Source organism: Salmo trutta, chromosome 33 (assembly GCF_901001165.1).
Source record: "Salmo trutta chromosome 33, fSalTru1.1, whole genome shotgun sequence".
Taxonomy (NCBI): Eukaryota; Metazoa; Chordata; class Actinopteri; order Salmoniformes; family Salmonidae; genus Salmo; species Salmo trutta.
The window spans coordinates 26,542,288-26,554,943 of NC_042989.1; the positions used below are offsets into that span (position 1 = coordinate 26,542,288).

Genomic DNA, 12,656 nt, shown 5'->3' on the forward strand with positions numbered 1-12,656 from the left:
GACTCACCTGTAGGTAGTGGCAGGGCCTGAGGTTGGGCTTGAGGTCTGTGGGCATCATGGGTTTCTCCAGGTTGAGGGAGGACTTCCTGTAGGCCTCCTTGGCCTGGCTGACAGTCAGCGTTGACCAGGAGCTCCTCTTCATGAACTTCCCTTCAGGAGCCATGGCCACGCTCTCACACGCGGAACACTTCATATCGTTGTTGCTCTTGGAGGTCTTGAGCGACAGGTCCCCGTAGTGACTGTGGACAGAGTCGGGGTAGCAGTGGCTGATGTGGTCCACATGTTGGCGTGACATGACACTGGGCGTCCGGTACGTACTGTCACTGTCCAGGTTATCGTCTGAGCTCCACCAGCCCGCCACCCCGGAGCGCTGCTTACTGCTGCTGTCTGATGACTTACGCTCTTTGCTCTTGCTGCGCTTGCTGTGTTTGTGGTGTCCGTGGTGGTGATGGTGGTGGTGGTGGGAGCCTTCCCGGTGCAAGTCTCCCTTGGTTCCGTTCATCTTGGACGAGCCCTCCAGGGAGTGGGACTTGGTGAAGAGCTTCTGGACAGAGTGGACCAGGTGTCGGATCCTCCCAGGGCTCTCGTTGCGGTGCTCCGTGGTGGTGGTGGATGCCCTCTGGTACTGCAATGTGTGGAAGCCATCACGGTGTAACGGAAGCTGCTTCTCAAACTGGTCCAGCAGGTTGGCTGGGATTCTGTTCATCTTACCGCTACTGCCATGCGATGAGCCACACTCATCTCGATCCCGTGATCCACCGCCAACACCTCCTCCTCCTCCTCCTCCTCCTCCTCTACTACTACCACCGTCCCGCGACCCGCTGCTGTCGTGGTGGGAGCTGTAGTGCATCCTGGGAAAGGTACTGCTGGAGATGGAGTGGTCTGTGCTGGCCATGGAGACTGGCATCGCCATGCACTCAGAGTGGATGGAGCTACGGGGGGAGCAGCGGTGGTGCTCCATGAGACAGCTCTCTGTGGGGCTGAGGAGGTATGAGGGGGTGCGGGACTCATGGTGGTCCAGGGAGTGGTTGCAGTCGGCCAGGCCGCAGGTGTGAGCTGAGGTGATCTGGAGCTGGCTGGGCCGGCCACCCGATAGAGCCTTCATGTTCCTGGGTGGAGGAGGGGAGTAGCTGTCTTCATCGAAGTGCTGAGAAGGAGACCATGAAAACTGCTGGTCTGTGTGTGAGAGAGAGAGAGATAAAGAGAGAGAGAGAGAGAGGGAGAGAGAGAGAGAGAGAGAGAGAGAGAGAGAGCAACAGATGCTGTGTAAATAGCTAAGAACAAATAACCTTCAGCAGTTGCAACAATCAAAACCCATGATCAAATCAGCTGCTTATCAAATGCCATTGTCACTACAGCAGCACAATGTAGTCAGTCACCTAGAACAACAAAGTGGAAAAAGAGAAAGTAAGATCACAAAATGGCACAGTCCCACAAACCTTTTATTCTCTACTCCCTCCCTCCCTTGTCTGTCTGTTGGTGCCAGGCTGCAAGGCGAGGCATGGCGAGGGAAGGGGGACAGGTAGCAGCTAGTGTTGCCATTTATCCATTGCAAAGTGAAATAATAGCCTATCATTTTGGAGCAGGGGTGTCATCCGTCAAAGCCCTGAGGAGAGCGCTTTGAGGTGCATCAGCGGACGAGCGTCCTTGGGAGGCGTCCTACCACCACCGCAGCCACATCGCTGGATTAAAACCACATTCTCTGTGATCTGTTTCCAAGGGCGGACGTCCCAACCCACCTCTCTACCGCATTTAACTTAATCAGATAATAGCTTTACTTTATTTAGACAACCCACTACCATTCTTTCACTCTAGTTACACATACACTCTCCTTGAATAAAACAGAGACAAGGAGATGACCAGACAAAGACTGCAGAGACTACTAATGGAATAGAATTACTGGAAGCAGTCTTATTTTAATGTTTAGGGGATAGTGAGGTAAGTTGAGCCACCCTTGTTTCTACATTTAAATTAGAGTTACATTCTAGGAAACACAACATTTATAATTTCACCAAATATTTAGGAAGCGGTCATAATTTCATGGAGTCTGAATGATAAAGCCACATGGAAAAAGTGATACGCAAGGTAGGTCCAAGAAATGTATTTTCAACAAGTCAAATGAACGTATTGTGTTACAGGTTTCATGATGCTTGTATCTAAACCAAAGTAGATAATGTTAAGATTGTTTTATACATCAGTTGCGGTCTCTATAAGCTTCAATGAGGTTCTTAACCTTGCATGAAAGTTCAGAAAGTATTCCGACCCCTTGACTTTTTCCACATTTTGTTACGTTAGAGCCTTATACCAAAATTAATTAAATAGTTTTTTCCCCTCATCAATCTACAAACAGTACCCCATAATGATAAAGCAAAAACATTTTATATTTTTTTGCAATTTTTTATTTTTTAAATACGGAAATATCACATTTACGTAAGTATTCACACCCTTTACTGAGTACTTTGTTGAATCACCTATCGCAGCGATTACAACATCGAGCCTTCTTGGGTATGACGTTACAAGCTTGGCACACCTGTATTTGGGGAGTTTCTCCTATTCCTTGCTGCAGATCCTCTCAAGCTCTGTCAGGTTGGATGGGGAGCATCACTGCACAGATATTTTCAGATCTTGCCAGAGATGTTCGATCGGGTTCAAGGACATTCAGAAACTTGTCCTGAAGCCACCCCTCTGTTGTCTTGGCTGTGTGCTTAGGTTCGTTGTCCTGTTGGAAGGTGAACCTTCGCCCCAATTTGAGGTCCTGAGTACTCTGGAACAGGTTTTCATAAAGGATCTCTCTGTACTTTGCTCCATTCATTTTTGCCTCGATCCTGACTAGTCTTCCAGTCCCTTTAGCTTAAAAACATCCCCACAGCATGATGCTGCCACCACCATGCTTCACCGTAGGGATGGTGTCACGTTTCCACCAGACGTGCCGCATGGCATTCAGGCCAAAGAGTTCAATCTTGGTTTCATCAGACCAGAGAATCTTGTTTCTCATGGTCTGAGAGTCCTTTAGGTGCCTTTTGGCAAACTCCAAGCGGGCTGTCATGCGCCTTTTACTGAGGGGTGGCTTCCGTCTGGCCACTCTACCATAAAGGCCTGATTGGTGGAGTGCTGCAGAGATGGTTGTCCTTCTGGAAGGTTCTCCCATCTCCACAGAGGAACATTAGAGCTCTGTCAGAGTGACCATCAGGTTCTTGGTCACCTCCCTGACCAAGACCCTTCTGCCCCGATTGCTCAGTTTGGTCGGGTGGCCAGCTCTAGGAAGAGTCTTGTTGGTTCCAAAATTATTCCATTTAAGAATGATGGAAACCACTGTGTTCTTGGGGACCTTCAATGGGCAGATATTTTTTGGTACCCTTCCCCAGATCTGTGCATCAACACCATCCTGTCTCTTTGCTCTATGGACAATTTCTTTGACCTCATGGCTTGGTTTTTGCTCTGACATGCACTGTCAACTGTGGGACCTTATATGGACAGGTGTGTGCCTTTCCAAATCATATCCAATCAATATAATTTACCACAGGTGGACTCCAATCAAGTTGTAGAAACATCTCAAGGATGATCAATGGAAACAGGATGCATCTGATCTCAATTTCGAGTCTCTATGTAAATAAGGTATTTCAGTTTTATATATGTTTTTAATTAGCAAATATTTTTAAAACTTGTTTTCTCTTTGACACAGTGGGGTATTGTGTGTAGATAGCTGAGGATTTTTATTTAATCCATTGTATAATAAGGCTGCTACGTAATAAAATGTGATAAAAGTCAAGGGGTCTGAATACTTTCTGAAGGCACTGTATGTGGACTAATATAGTCAAAATGATTGCCTTGGGGTAAGTTGAGCCAATGGCCATGGGGTAAGTTGAGCCAATGGTTGAGTCAATGGCAAGTTGAGCAAATGTAAGTGTATTCTTCCCAGGCGTAATGCAAGGCATTATCGCTGGGATATGAGGCCTGGCCTATGTTAAAAGTTTTTTTAAAAATGGTACAAAGTTTTTGTTAAGTGTTAGCACATTAGCCTGTGTTAAAAGATGCTTAAAATGATGAAAAGACTGAAATCAATTGTGATTGTGTTGAATTGAATTGTGTTTGGGGAATAAAGAAAGATATGATTTTAACAAGGTAGTGGTAATATTTCATTCAGTAAAGAAATTTGCAGGCGGCTTAACTTGCCCTGTCCCACAGCTCATCGTACCCCAAGAGACCACTTTATTTTGGACAAGATTTGTTTTCTAAACTGCAATATTTACATGAATTCTGATTATTTCCAGAACATATCCTGAAATATTTGTAGATATCTTTGTTAAAGAGAATACTAAACAGTCATCACTAGCTGGCCTCCGCCCAGTACCTTGCCATGAACCTTAGACACTGTCACTAGCCGGCTACCAGCGGGTACTCTACCCTGCACCTTAGACTGTTGCCCTATGTACATAGAGTCATTGAACACTGGTCACTTTAATAATGTTCACATACTGTTTTACCACTTTACAGTATGTGTATACTGAACAAAAATATAAACGCAACATGCAAAAATGTCTAAGATTTTACTGAGTTACAGTTCATATAAGGAAATCAGTCAATTTAAATACACTGCTCAAAAAAGTAAAGGGAACACTAAAATAACACATCCTAGATCTCAATGAATGAAATAATCTTATTAAATACTTTTTTCTTTACATAGTTGAATGTGCTGACAACAAAATCACACAAAAATAATCAATGGAAATCCAATTTATCAACCCATGGAGGTCTGGATTTGGAGTCACACTCAAAATTAAAGTGGAAAACCACACTACAGGCTGATCCAACTTTGATGTAATGTCCTTAAAACAAGTCAAAATGAGGCTCAGTAGTGTGTGTGGCCTCCACGTGCCTGTATGACCTCCCTACAACGCCTGGGCATGCTCCTGATGAGGTGGCGGTCTCCTGAGGGATCTCCTCCCAGACCTGGACTAAAGCATCCGCCAACTCCTGGACAGTCTGTGGTGCAACGTGGCGTTGGTGGATGGAGCGAGACATGATGTCCCAGATGTGCTCAATTGGATTCAGGTCTGGGGAACGGGCGGGCCAGTCCATAGCATCAATGCCTTCCTCTTGCAGGAACTGCTGACACACTCCAGCCACATGAGGTCTAGCATTGTCTTGCATTAGGAGGAACCCAGGGCCAACCGCACCAGCATATGGTCTCACAAGGGGTCTGAGGATCTCATCTCGGTACCTAATGGCAGTCAGGCTACCTCTGGCGAGCACATGGAGGGCTGTGCGGCCCCCCAAAGAAATGCCACCCCACACCATGACTGACCCACCGCCAAACCGGTCATGCTGGAGGATGTTGCAGGCAGCAGAACATTCTCCACGGCGTCTCCAGACTCTGTCACATGTGCTCAGTGGGAACCTGCTTTCATTTGTGAAGTGCACAGGGCGCCAGTGGCGAATTTGCCAATCTTGGTGTTCTCTGGCAAATGCCAAACGTCCTGCACGGTGTTGGGCTGTAAGCACAACCCCCACCTGTGGACGTCGGGCCCTCATATCACCTTCATGGAGTCTGTTTCTGACCGTTTGAGCAGACACATGCACATTTGTGGCCTGCTGGAGGTCATTTTGCAGGGCTCTGGCAGTGCTCCTCCTGCTCCTCCTTGCACAAAGGCGGAGGTAGCGGTCCTGCTGCTGGCTTGTTGCCCTCCTATGGCCTCCTCCACGTCTCCTGATGTACTGGCCTGTCTCCTGGTAGCGCCTCCATGCTCTGGACACTACGCTGACAGACACAGCACACCTTCTTGCCACAGCTCGCATTGATGTGCCATCCTGGATGAGCTGCACTACCTGAGACACTTGTGTGGGTTGTAGACTCCATCTCATGCTTCCACTAGAGTGAAAGCACCACCAGCATTCAAAAGTGACCAAAACATCAGCCAGGAAGCATAGGAACTGAGAAGTGGTCTGTGGTCACCACCTGCAGAACCACTCCTTTATTGGGGGTGTCTTGCTAATTGCCTATAATTTCCACCTGTTGTCTATTCCATTTGCACAACAGCATGTGAAATTTATTGTCAGTCAGTGTTGCTTCCTAAGTGGACAGTTTGATTTCACAGAAGTGTGATTGACTTGGAGTTACATTGTGTTGTTTAAGTGTTCCCTTTATTTTTTTGAGCAGTGTAAATTCATTAGGCCCTAATCTATGGATTTCACATGACTGGGAATACAGATGCGCATCTTTTGGTCACATATACCTTTAAAAAAAAGTAGGGGCGTGGATCAGAAAACCAGTCTGTATCTGGTGTGATCACCATTTGCCTCATGCAGCGTGACACATCTCCTTCGCATAGAGTTGATCAGGCTGTTGATTGTAGCCTCTGGAATGTTGTCCCACTCCTCTTCAAGGGCTGTGCGAAGTTGCTGGATATTGGTGGGAACTGGAACACAGAGTAGTAAACGTCAATCCAGAGCATCCCAAACATGCTCAATGGGTGACATGTCTGGTGAGTATGAAGGCCATGGAAGAACTGGGCCATTTTCAGTTTCCAGGAATTGTGTACAGATCCTTGCGACATGGGGCTGTGCATTATCATGCTGAAAGATGAGGTGATGGCAGAGGATAAATGGGTGATGGCAGAGGACAACGGGCCTCAGGATCTCATCACGGTATCTCTGTGCATTCAAATTGCCATTGAGAAAATGCAATTGTGTTTGTTGTCTGTACCTTATGCCTACCTCTCGCCCACACAACGACATACACGTGGTCTGCGGTTGTGAGACCGGTTGGACGTACTGGCAAAATCTCTAAAATGACGTTGGAGACGGCTTATGGTAGAGAAATTAAGCTCTGGTGAACATTCCTGGATTCAGCATGCCAATCGCAAAAACTGAAACATCTGTGGCATTGTGTTGTGTGACAAAACTGCACATTTTAGAGTGACCTTGCATTGTCCCCAGCACAAGGTGCACCTGTTTAATGATCATGCTGTTTAATCAGCTTCTTGATATGACACACCTGTCAGGTGGATTGATTATCTTGGCAAATGAGAAATGCTCAATAACAGTGATGTAAACAAATTTGTGCACAATATTTTTGAGAAATACGCTTTTTGTGTGTCTGGAACATTTCTGGGATCTTTAATTTCAGCTCATGAAACATGAGAACAACACTTACCATGTTGCTTTTATATTGTTGTTCACTGTATTCTAGTCATGGCTCATCCTATATAAGTACTGCTGTACACACCTTTTCTAATCATGTACTGTCCATACTCCACACCATTTTTTATATAGAACACCTACTCATTCAATGGTTTTTCTTTATTTTTACTATTTTCTACATTGAACCTGGGGTGTCAGGTAGCCTAGTGGTTAGAGCGTTGGGCCAGTAACTGAAAGGTTGCTAGAACGAATCCCCGAGCTGACAAGGTAAAAATCTGTCGTTCTGCCCCTGAACAAGGCAGTTAACCCACTGTTCCTAGGCCGTCATTGTAAATAAGAATGTGTTCTTAACTGACTTGCCTAGTTAAATAAAGGTTAACTAAAAAAATAAAATAATAGTGAAGACATAAAAACTATGAAATAACACATATGGAATCATGTAGTCACCAAAAAAGTGTTAAGCAAATCACAATATATTTTATATTTGAGACTCTTCCCTTTGCCTTGATAACAGATTTGCACACTCTTGGCATTCTCTCAACCAGCTTCATGAGGTAGTCACCTGGAATGCATTTCAATTAACAGGTGTGCCTTGTTAAAAGTTAATTTGTGGAATTTATTTCATTCTTAATGCGTTTGAGCCAATAAGTTGTGTTGTGACAAGGTAGGGGGTTATACAGAAGATAGCCCTATTTGGTAAAATAGCAAGTCCATATTATGGCAAGAACAGCTCAAATAAGCAAAGAGAAACAACAGTCCATCATTACTTTAAGACATGATGGTCAGTCAATACGGAACATTTCAAGAACAAGAAGCTTCAAGTGCAGTCGCAAAAACCATCAAGCGCTACGATGAAACATGCTCTCATGAGGACCGCCACAGGAAAAGAAGAACCAGAGTTACCTCTGGTTGAGGATACGTTCATTAGAGTTAAGTAAACCTCAGATTGCAGCCCAAATAAATGCTTCACAGAGTTCAAGTAAAAGACCCTCTCAAAATCAACTGTTCAGAGGAGACTGTGTGAATCAGGCCTTCATGGTTGAATTGCTGCAAAGAAACCACTACTAAAGGACACATAATAAGAAGAGACTTGCTTGGACCAAGAAACACGAGCAATGGACATTATACTGGTGTAAATGTGTCCTTTGGTCTGATGAGTCCAAATTCGAGATTTTTGGTTCCAACTGCCGTGTGTTTGTGAGACGCAGAGTAGGTGAACGGATGATCTCTGCATGTGTGGTTCCCACCGTGAAGCATGGAGGAGGAGGTGTGATGGTGTGTTTTTCGTTGTTGCTGTGACACTGTCTGTGATTTATTTCGAATTCAAGGCACACGATAAGCCATCCCATCTGGTTTGTGCTTAGTGGGGACTATCATTTGTTTTTCAACAGGACAATGACCCAAAACACACCTCCAGGCTGTGTAAGGGCTATATGACAAAGAAGGAGAGTGATGAAGTGCTGCATCAGATGAGTTGGCCTCAGAAATCACCCAACCTTAACCCAATTGAGATGGTTTGGGATGAGTTGGACCGCAGAGTGAAGGAAAAGCAGCCAACAAGTGCTATGTGGGAACTCCTTCAAGACTGTTGAAAAATCATTCCTCATGAAGTTACTTGAGAGAATGCCAAGAGTGTGCAAAGCTGTCATCAAGGCAAAAGGTGTCTTTGAAGAACTCAAATATAAAATATATTTTGATTTGTTTAATACTTATTTGGTTACTACATAATTACATATTTGTTATTTCATAGTATTGATGTCTTCACCATTATTCTACAATGTAGAATAGTAAAAATAAAGAAAAACCCTTGAATGAGTAGGTGTGTCCAAACTTTTGCCAGGTACTGTATATAAAAACAGTGTACTGCCCCACATGAGAAATAGCAAATACTACAGTATTATCCGCAACAAAAACACTGTTGTAAATACTACAGTAGTGTCCGCAAAAACACTACAGTCCGCAAAAACACTACTTTACTTGTCATGCCCTGATCTGTTTCACCTGTCCTTGTGCTTGTCTCCACCCCCCTCCAGGTGTCACCCATCTTCCCCATTATACCCTATGTTTTCTGTCTGTCTGTGCGAGTTCGTTTTGTTCCTCAAACCTGCACTTCTATACAAAATATAATAAAACAAAAACTATAGTAAATACTACAGTAATCGCCGTAAAAACACTACAGTAAATACAACACTATATTACAGTCTGCAAAAACACTACAGTAAACACTAAAGTACTACAATTCTCGAACACACTACATTAATTACTATAGTATATACTACAGTTTTCTTTTACTACAGTATTTATACTATAGTTATAGGTAAGTACGACAGTGTTGTTGCGGACTTTAGTATACTACAGTGAATACAACCATTATATAGTAATACTACTGCATTTGGACCATAGTATAATATAGTATTTTTTATATGGGCTACAGCAATGGCAGCTCAATGGTGAAATTATGATGCAATGTTGTCTGAAGTTGTGCCACTGCCACATTGCATTGTCTGCAAGGCCTTCTCTCAACTCAGAAGATTGACTATTCCACGAAGAAGACAAGTTGAGACAAGTTTAATAAATTATCCGGCGGCACAATTTTAGCATTTCCCAGGATTATACCCCAGTGACAGACTCATCCCGTCTCTCTCTGTCTCTCCCTCTCTCGCTGTCTCTCCCTTTCTCCCTCTCTCTCGCTATCTCTCTCCGTCTTTCTGTCTGTCTCTCTCTCTCCCTCTCTCCCTCTCACTCTCAGACTGGTTTCTCTGTAAAAGGAATGGAGGATTCTGAAAGCGACGCCTACACCATTTAATATTTATACAAGACTCTGTTCTCTATGAGCAAGCATCCGTCCAGAAAAGGCTCTCCAAACACATGTGAGTATCTGTCATCATTCAGCAGAAACAGAGAATACATTTTGTTTTAGCCCCAGTACCAGTGGCTTCTGCCTCGGTCTCAGAGGCTGAATGATGAATAATGCAGCAAAGGCTGATGTTTCAGAGAAGCCAGGAAGCTCTGATTTAAAATGGCCTATAGAATCTTACGTTTGAACAGAAATACCTGGGCTGTGGTCACTAGGCACACAACTGGAGAAACCATTTTGAAATGGAGGAGGTAGCTAAGGTATAATAACCCTGTCCAATTACAGCATTTATTTATTTATTTTCCATTTCAAAACTGTTTCACCATTTCGTGTCAATTAAACATGACCCAAGTCCCCAGATGTGGAGAGAATCATCAGTCATAAGCCTGTGGTCTGCTTAGCCATGTACTGACCATGTGGAGAGAAGCATCAGCCATGAGCCTGTGGTCTGCTTAGCCATGTACTGACCATGTGGAGAGAAGCATCAGCCATGAGCCTGTGGTCTGCTTAGCCATGTACTGACCATGTGGAGAGAAGCATCAGCCATGAGCCTGTGGTCTGCTTAGCCATGCACTGACCATGCCGACTCAACACTTGGCACAGAGCCATTGGTCCAATATTGTCAATGCTCCAAGAACCCCCTAAGTGATCTATGCTGGAACTCTGACATGCAGGAGGAGAGAGAGAGAGAGAGAGAGAGAGAGAGAGAGAGAGAGGAAGGGGAAGGGCCTCATATATTAAGGGCTCCAGTCTAGTACTTAGCCTACGCTATGCACAGAGTATAAATAAAGGTGGTTTTGCTCCTGTTATTACATTACCATTTAAATAGCATTATATCTGCTAGAGTAACTGACTGGCACACACCTCCCCTCATTTAGCCTGGAACAGGACTTGAAAACAAACTTCCAAATGTCATAATAGAGCCAGGAGCAGACTACAACTCAAAAGGCCCACGACCTTCAGATTTGGCAATATCATTGTACCTCAGTGTTACGTAATACATCAATACAGGGCCATACAGGGCCAATACAGGGCCAGTACAGGGCCAATACAGGGCCAATAAGGCAGCACTAGGCATCAGAGCAGTATATCATCTCTTCACCAATAAATACCATAAACACAGGCGTACAAAGAAGGCTTTAGGTTGAGAGCACTTGACAATAACAGGAGCAACAGCTAGCTATGAGAACAACATCTCATCCAGGAAAAGAAGCACCCTTTCTAAGAAAAGCAAATCGATAGAGCAGCTTGATTATCCATCTCCCAAAGGTTAAACACACTCAAATACTGGCCTTTCATCACTAAGGGGGGGAATTGTGTCCTAACACCCAGGGGATAAGCGATGGTCCCGGGCGATGGTCCCGGGCCAGGGAGCCGCCAACTGGCGGCTTGAAGGCCCTCGGATCAACCCCCCAGTCAACTTACTGTTGCCAGATAGAATAGTAGAATACACAAGGTGGAATTCGAAATTTGGTTGTGCATCAACAGTTTTCCTCTTGCTATGTCAGTCACTGCTAGTCAGTCAATTAGCCCATGTCAGCAAATTTGTTTGCTTGTTATCATGGTTGAATTACCGGCCGGGGGGCCCCCATTGAGTTTTTAAATCATTGTCACTCAGATATATGATATTAAAACTGCAAACATTTATTTCCAATCTATGGCAAAATGTGTAGAATTGCAGGAAATGAGCTGTAAAACAGCTCATTTTCCTTTCCGCCCCATGGCAAAATGAGTAGAATTGCATGAAATTAGTTATAAAATAGCTAAATCTTCTCTCCGCCCCATGGCAAAATGTGTAGAATCAGCAAACTTGCTTTAAAAACGGCAAAAAAAAATTCTCCACTGTCAAGAGGGGGGCCACTAAAATCTTTGCTCGCTATGCAGCCCCGCATGATGAGCTCAGATTTTTTGTGGCCCCCACCCCCATCAAAGTTGCCCATTCCTGGTCCAGGCTATTAGATTGAAGTGAGAGCCGATGGACAGCTGCACGGCCAGGGCAGAAGAGCTGTGATGGCCAGAGCCTGATTATCTACACTCGCCTCTCCCCTCACAGATGCTCAGGTCAATCTGTTAGACAGCCAGGGATCCGGCAGACAATCTTTTTCACTGACACGGCTTGCCCGCCCTCTCCAGCCCATCCTAACTCCCCGTGACAGAAAACATTATTAGGCCTTTCACAAGCAGAAAGAGAGAGAGGTCTGGAAGGTAATAAGTGGAAAGAGAGGAGAAAGCAAAAGGCTCTGGGAGAATTTGTGGGGTTGTGGAGGTGCTGAGTCAGCTTGTCACAGATCATACAGGCGACAGGTCTACTTTCTGAATGCAGCCCAGCCGGGGTCTCAAATCAAAAAGGCAGTTCTCACACTAATCAATGAGATGATATAGGGTCACTGTCAAGTGAACCTCTGCTGCAGACATGACTGTGCTTCTCAAACAGAAACACTTACTGAGGTACTGTTAGTTACTTATGTGATAATTAACTAATATGATTTAAGATAATTATTTCAATTGTTGATGCTTAATAGAGTGCTGAATATGAAAACATAAATATGATGACAGTCGTTATTCATTTCAACTGCATATTCCACATTTGATATTCTTTACCATTTTCTGCAGTACTTTTTACTTCAGCCACGCTATTTCTGCACACTCTGAGTCAATG

The 12,656-nt window shown here is 44.4% G+C and overlaps 1 protein-coding gene across 1 annotated transcript in view; it reads right to left on the reverse strand.

Moving 5' to 3' along the window:
* The window catches only part of LOC115172763 (disks large-associated protein 2), a 207,647-nt gene that overhangs the window by 85,339 nt on the left and 109,652 nt on the right, over positions 1–12,656 (reverse strand). Inside the window, exons 2-3 of the mRNA XM_029730497.1 lie at positions 825–1,176; positions 8–746 (exon numbers count right to left, since the gene is read on the reverse strand). Of these exons, the coding sequence (XP_029586357.1) occupies positions 8–746; positions 825–1,105 (1,020 nt within the window). The 5' untranslated portion in view covers positions 1,106–1,176. The remainder of the gene's footprint in view (positions 1–7; positions 747–824; positions 1,177–12,656) is intronic.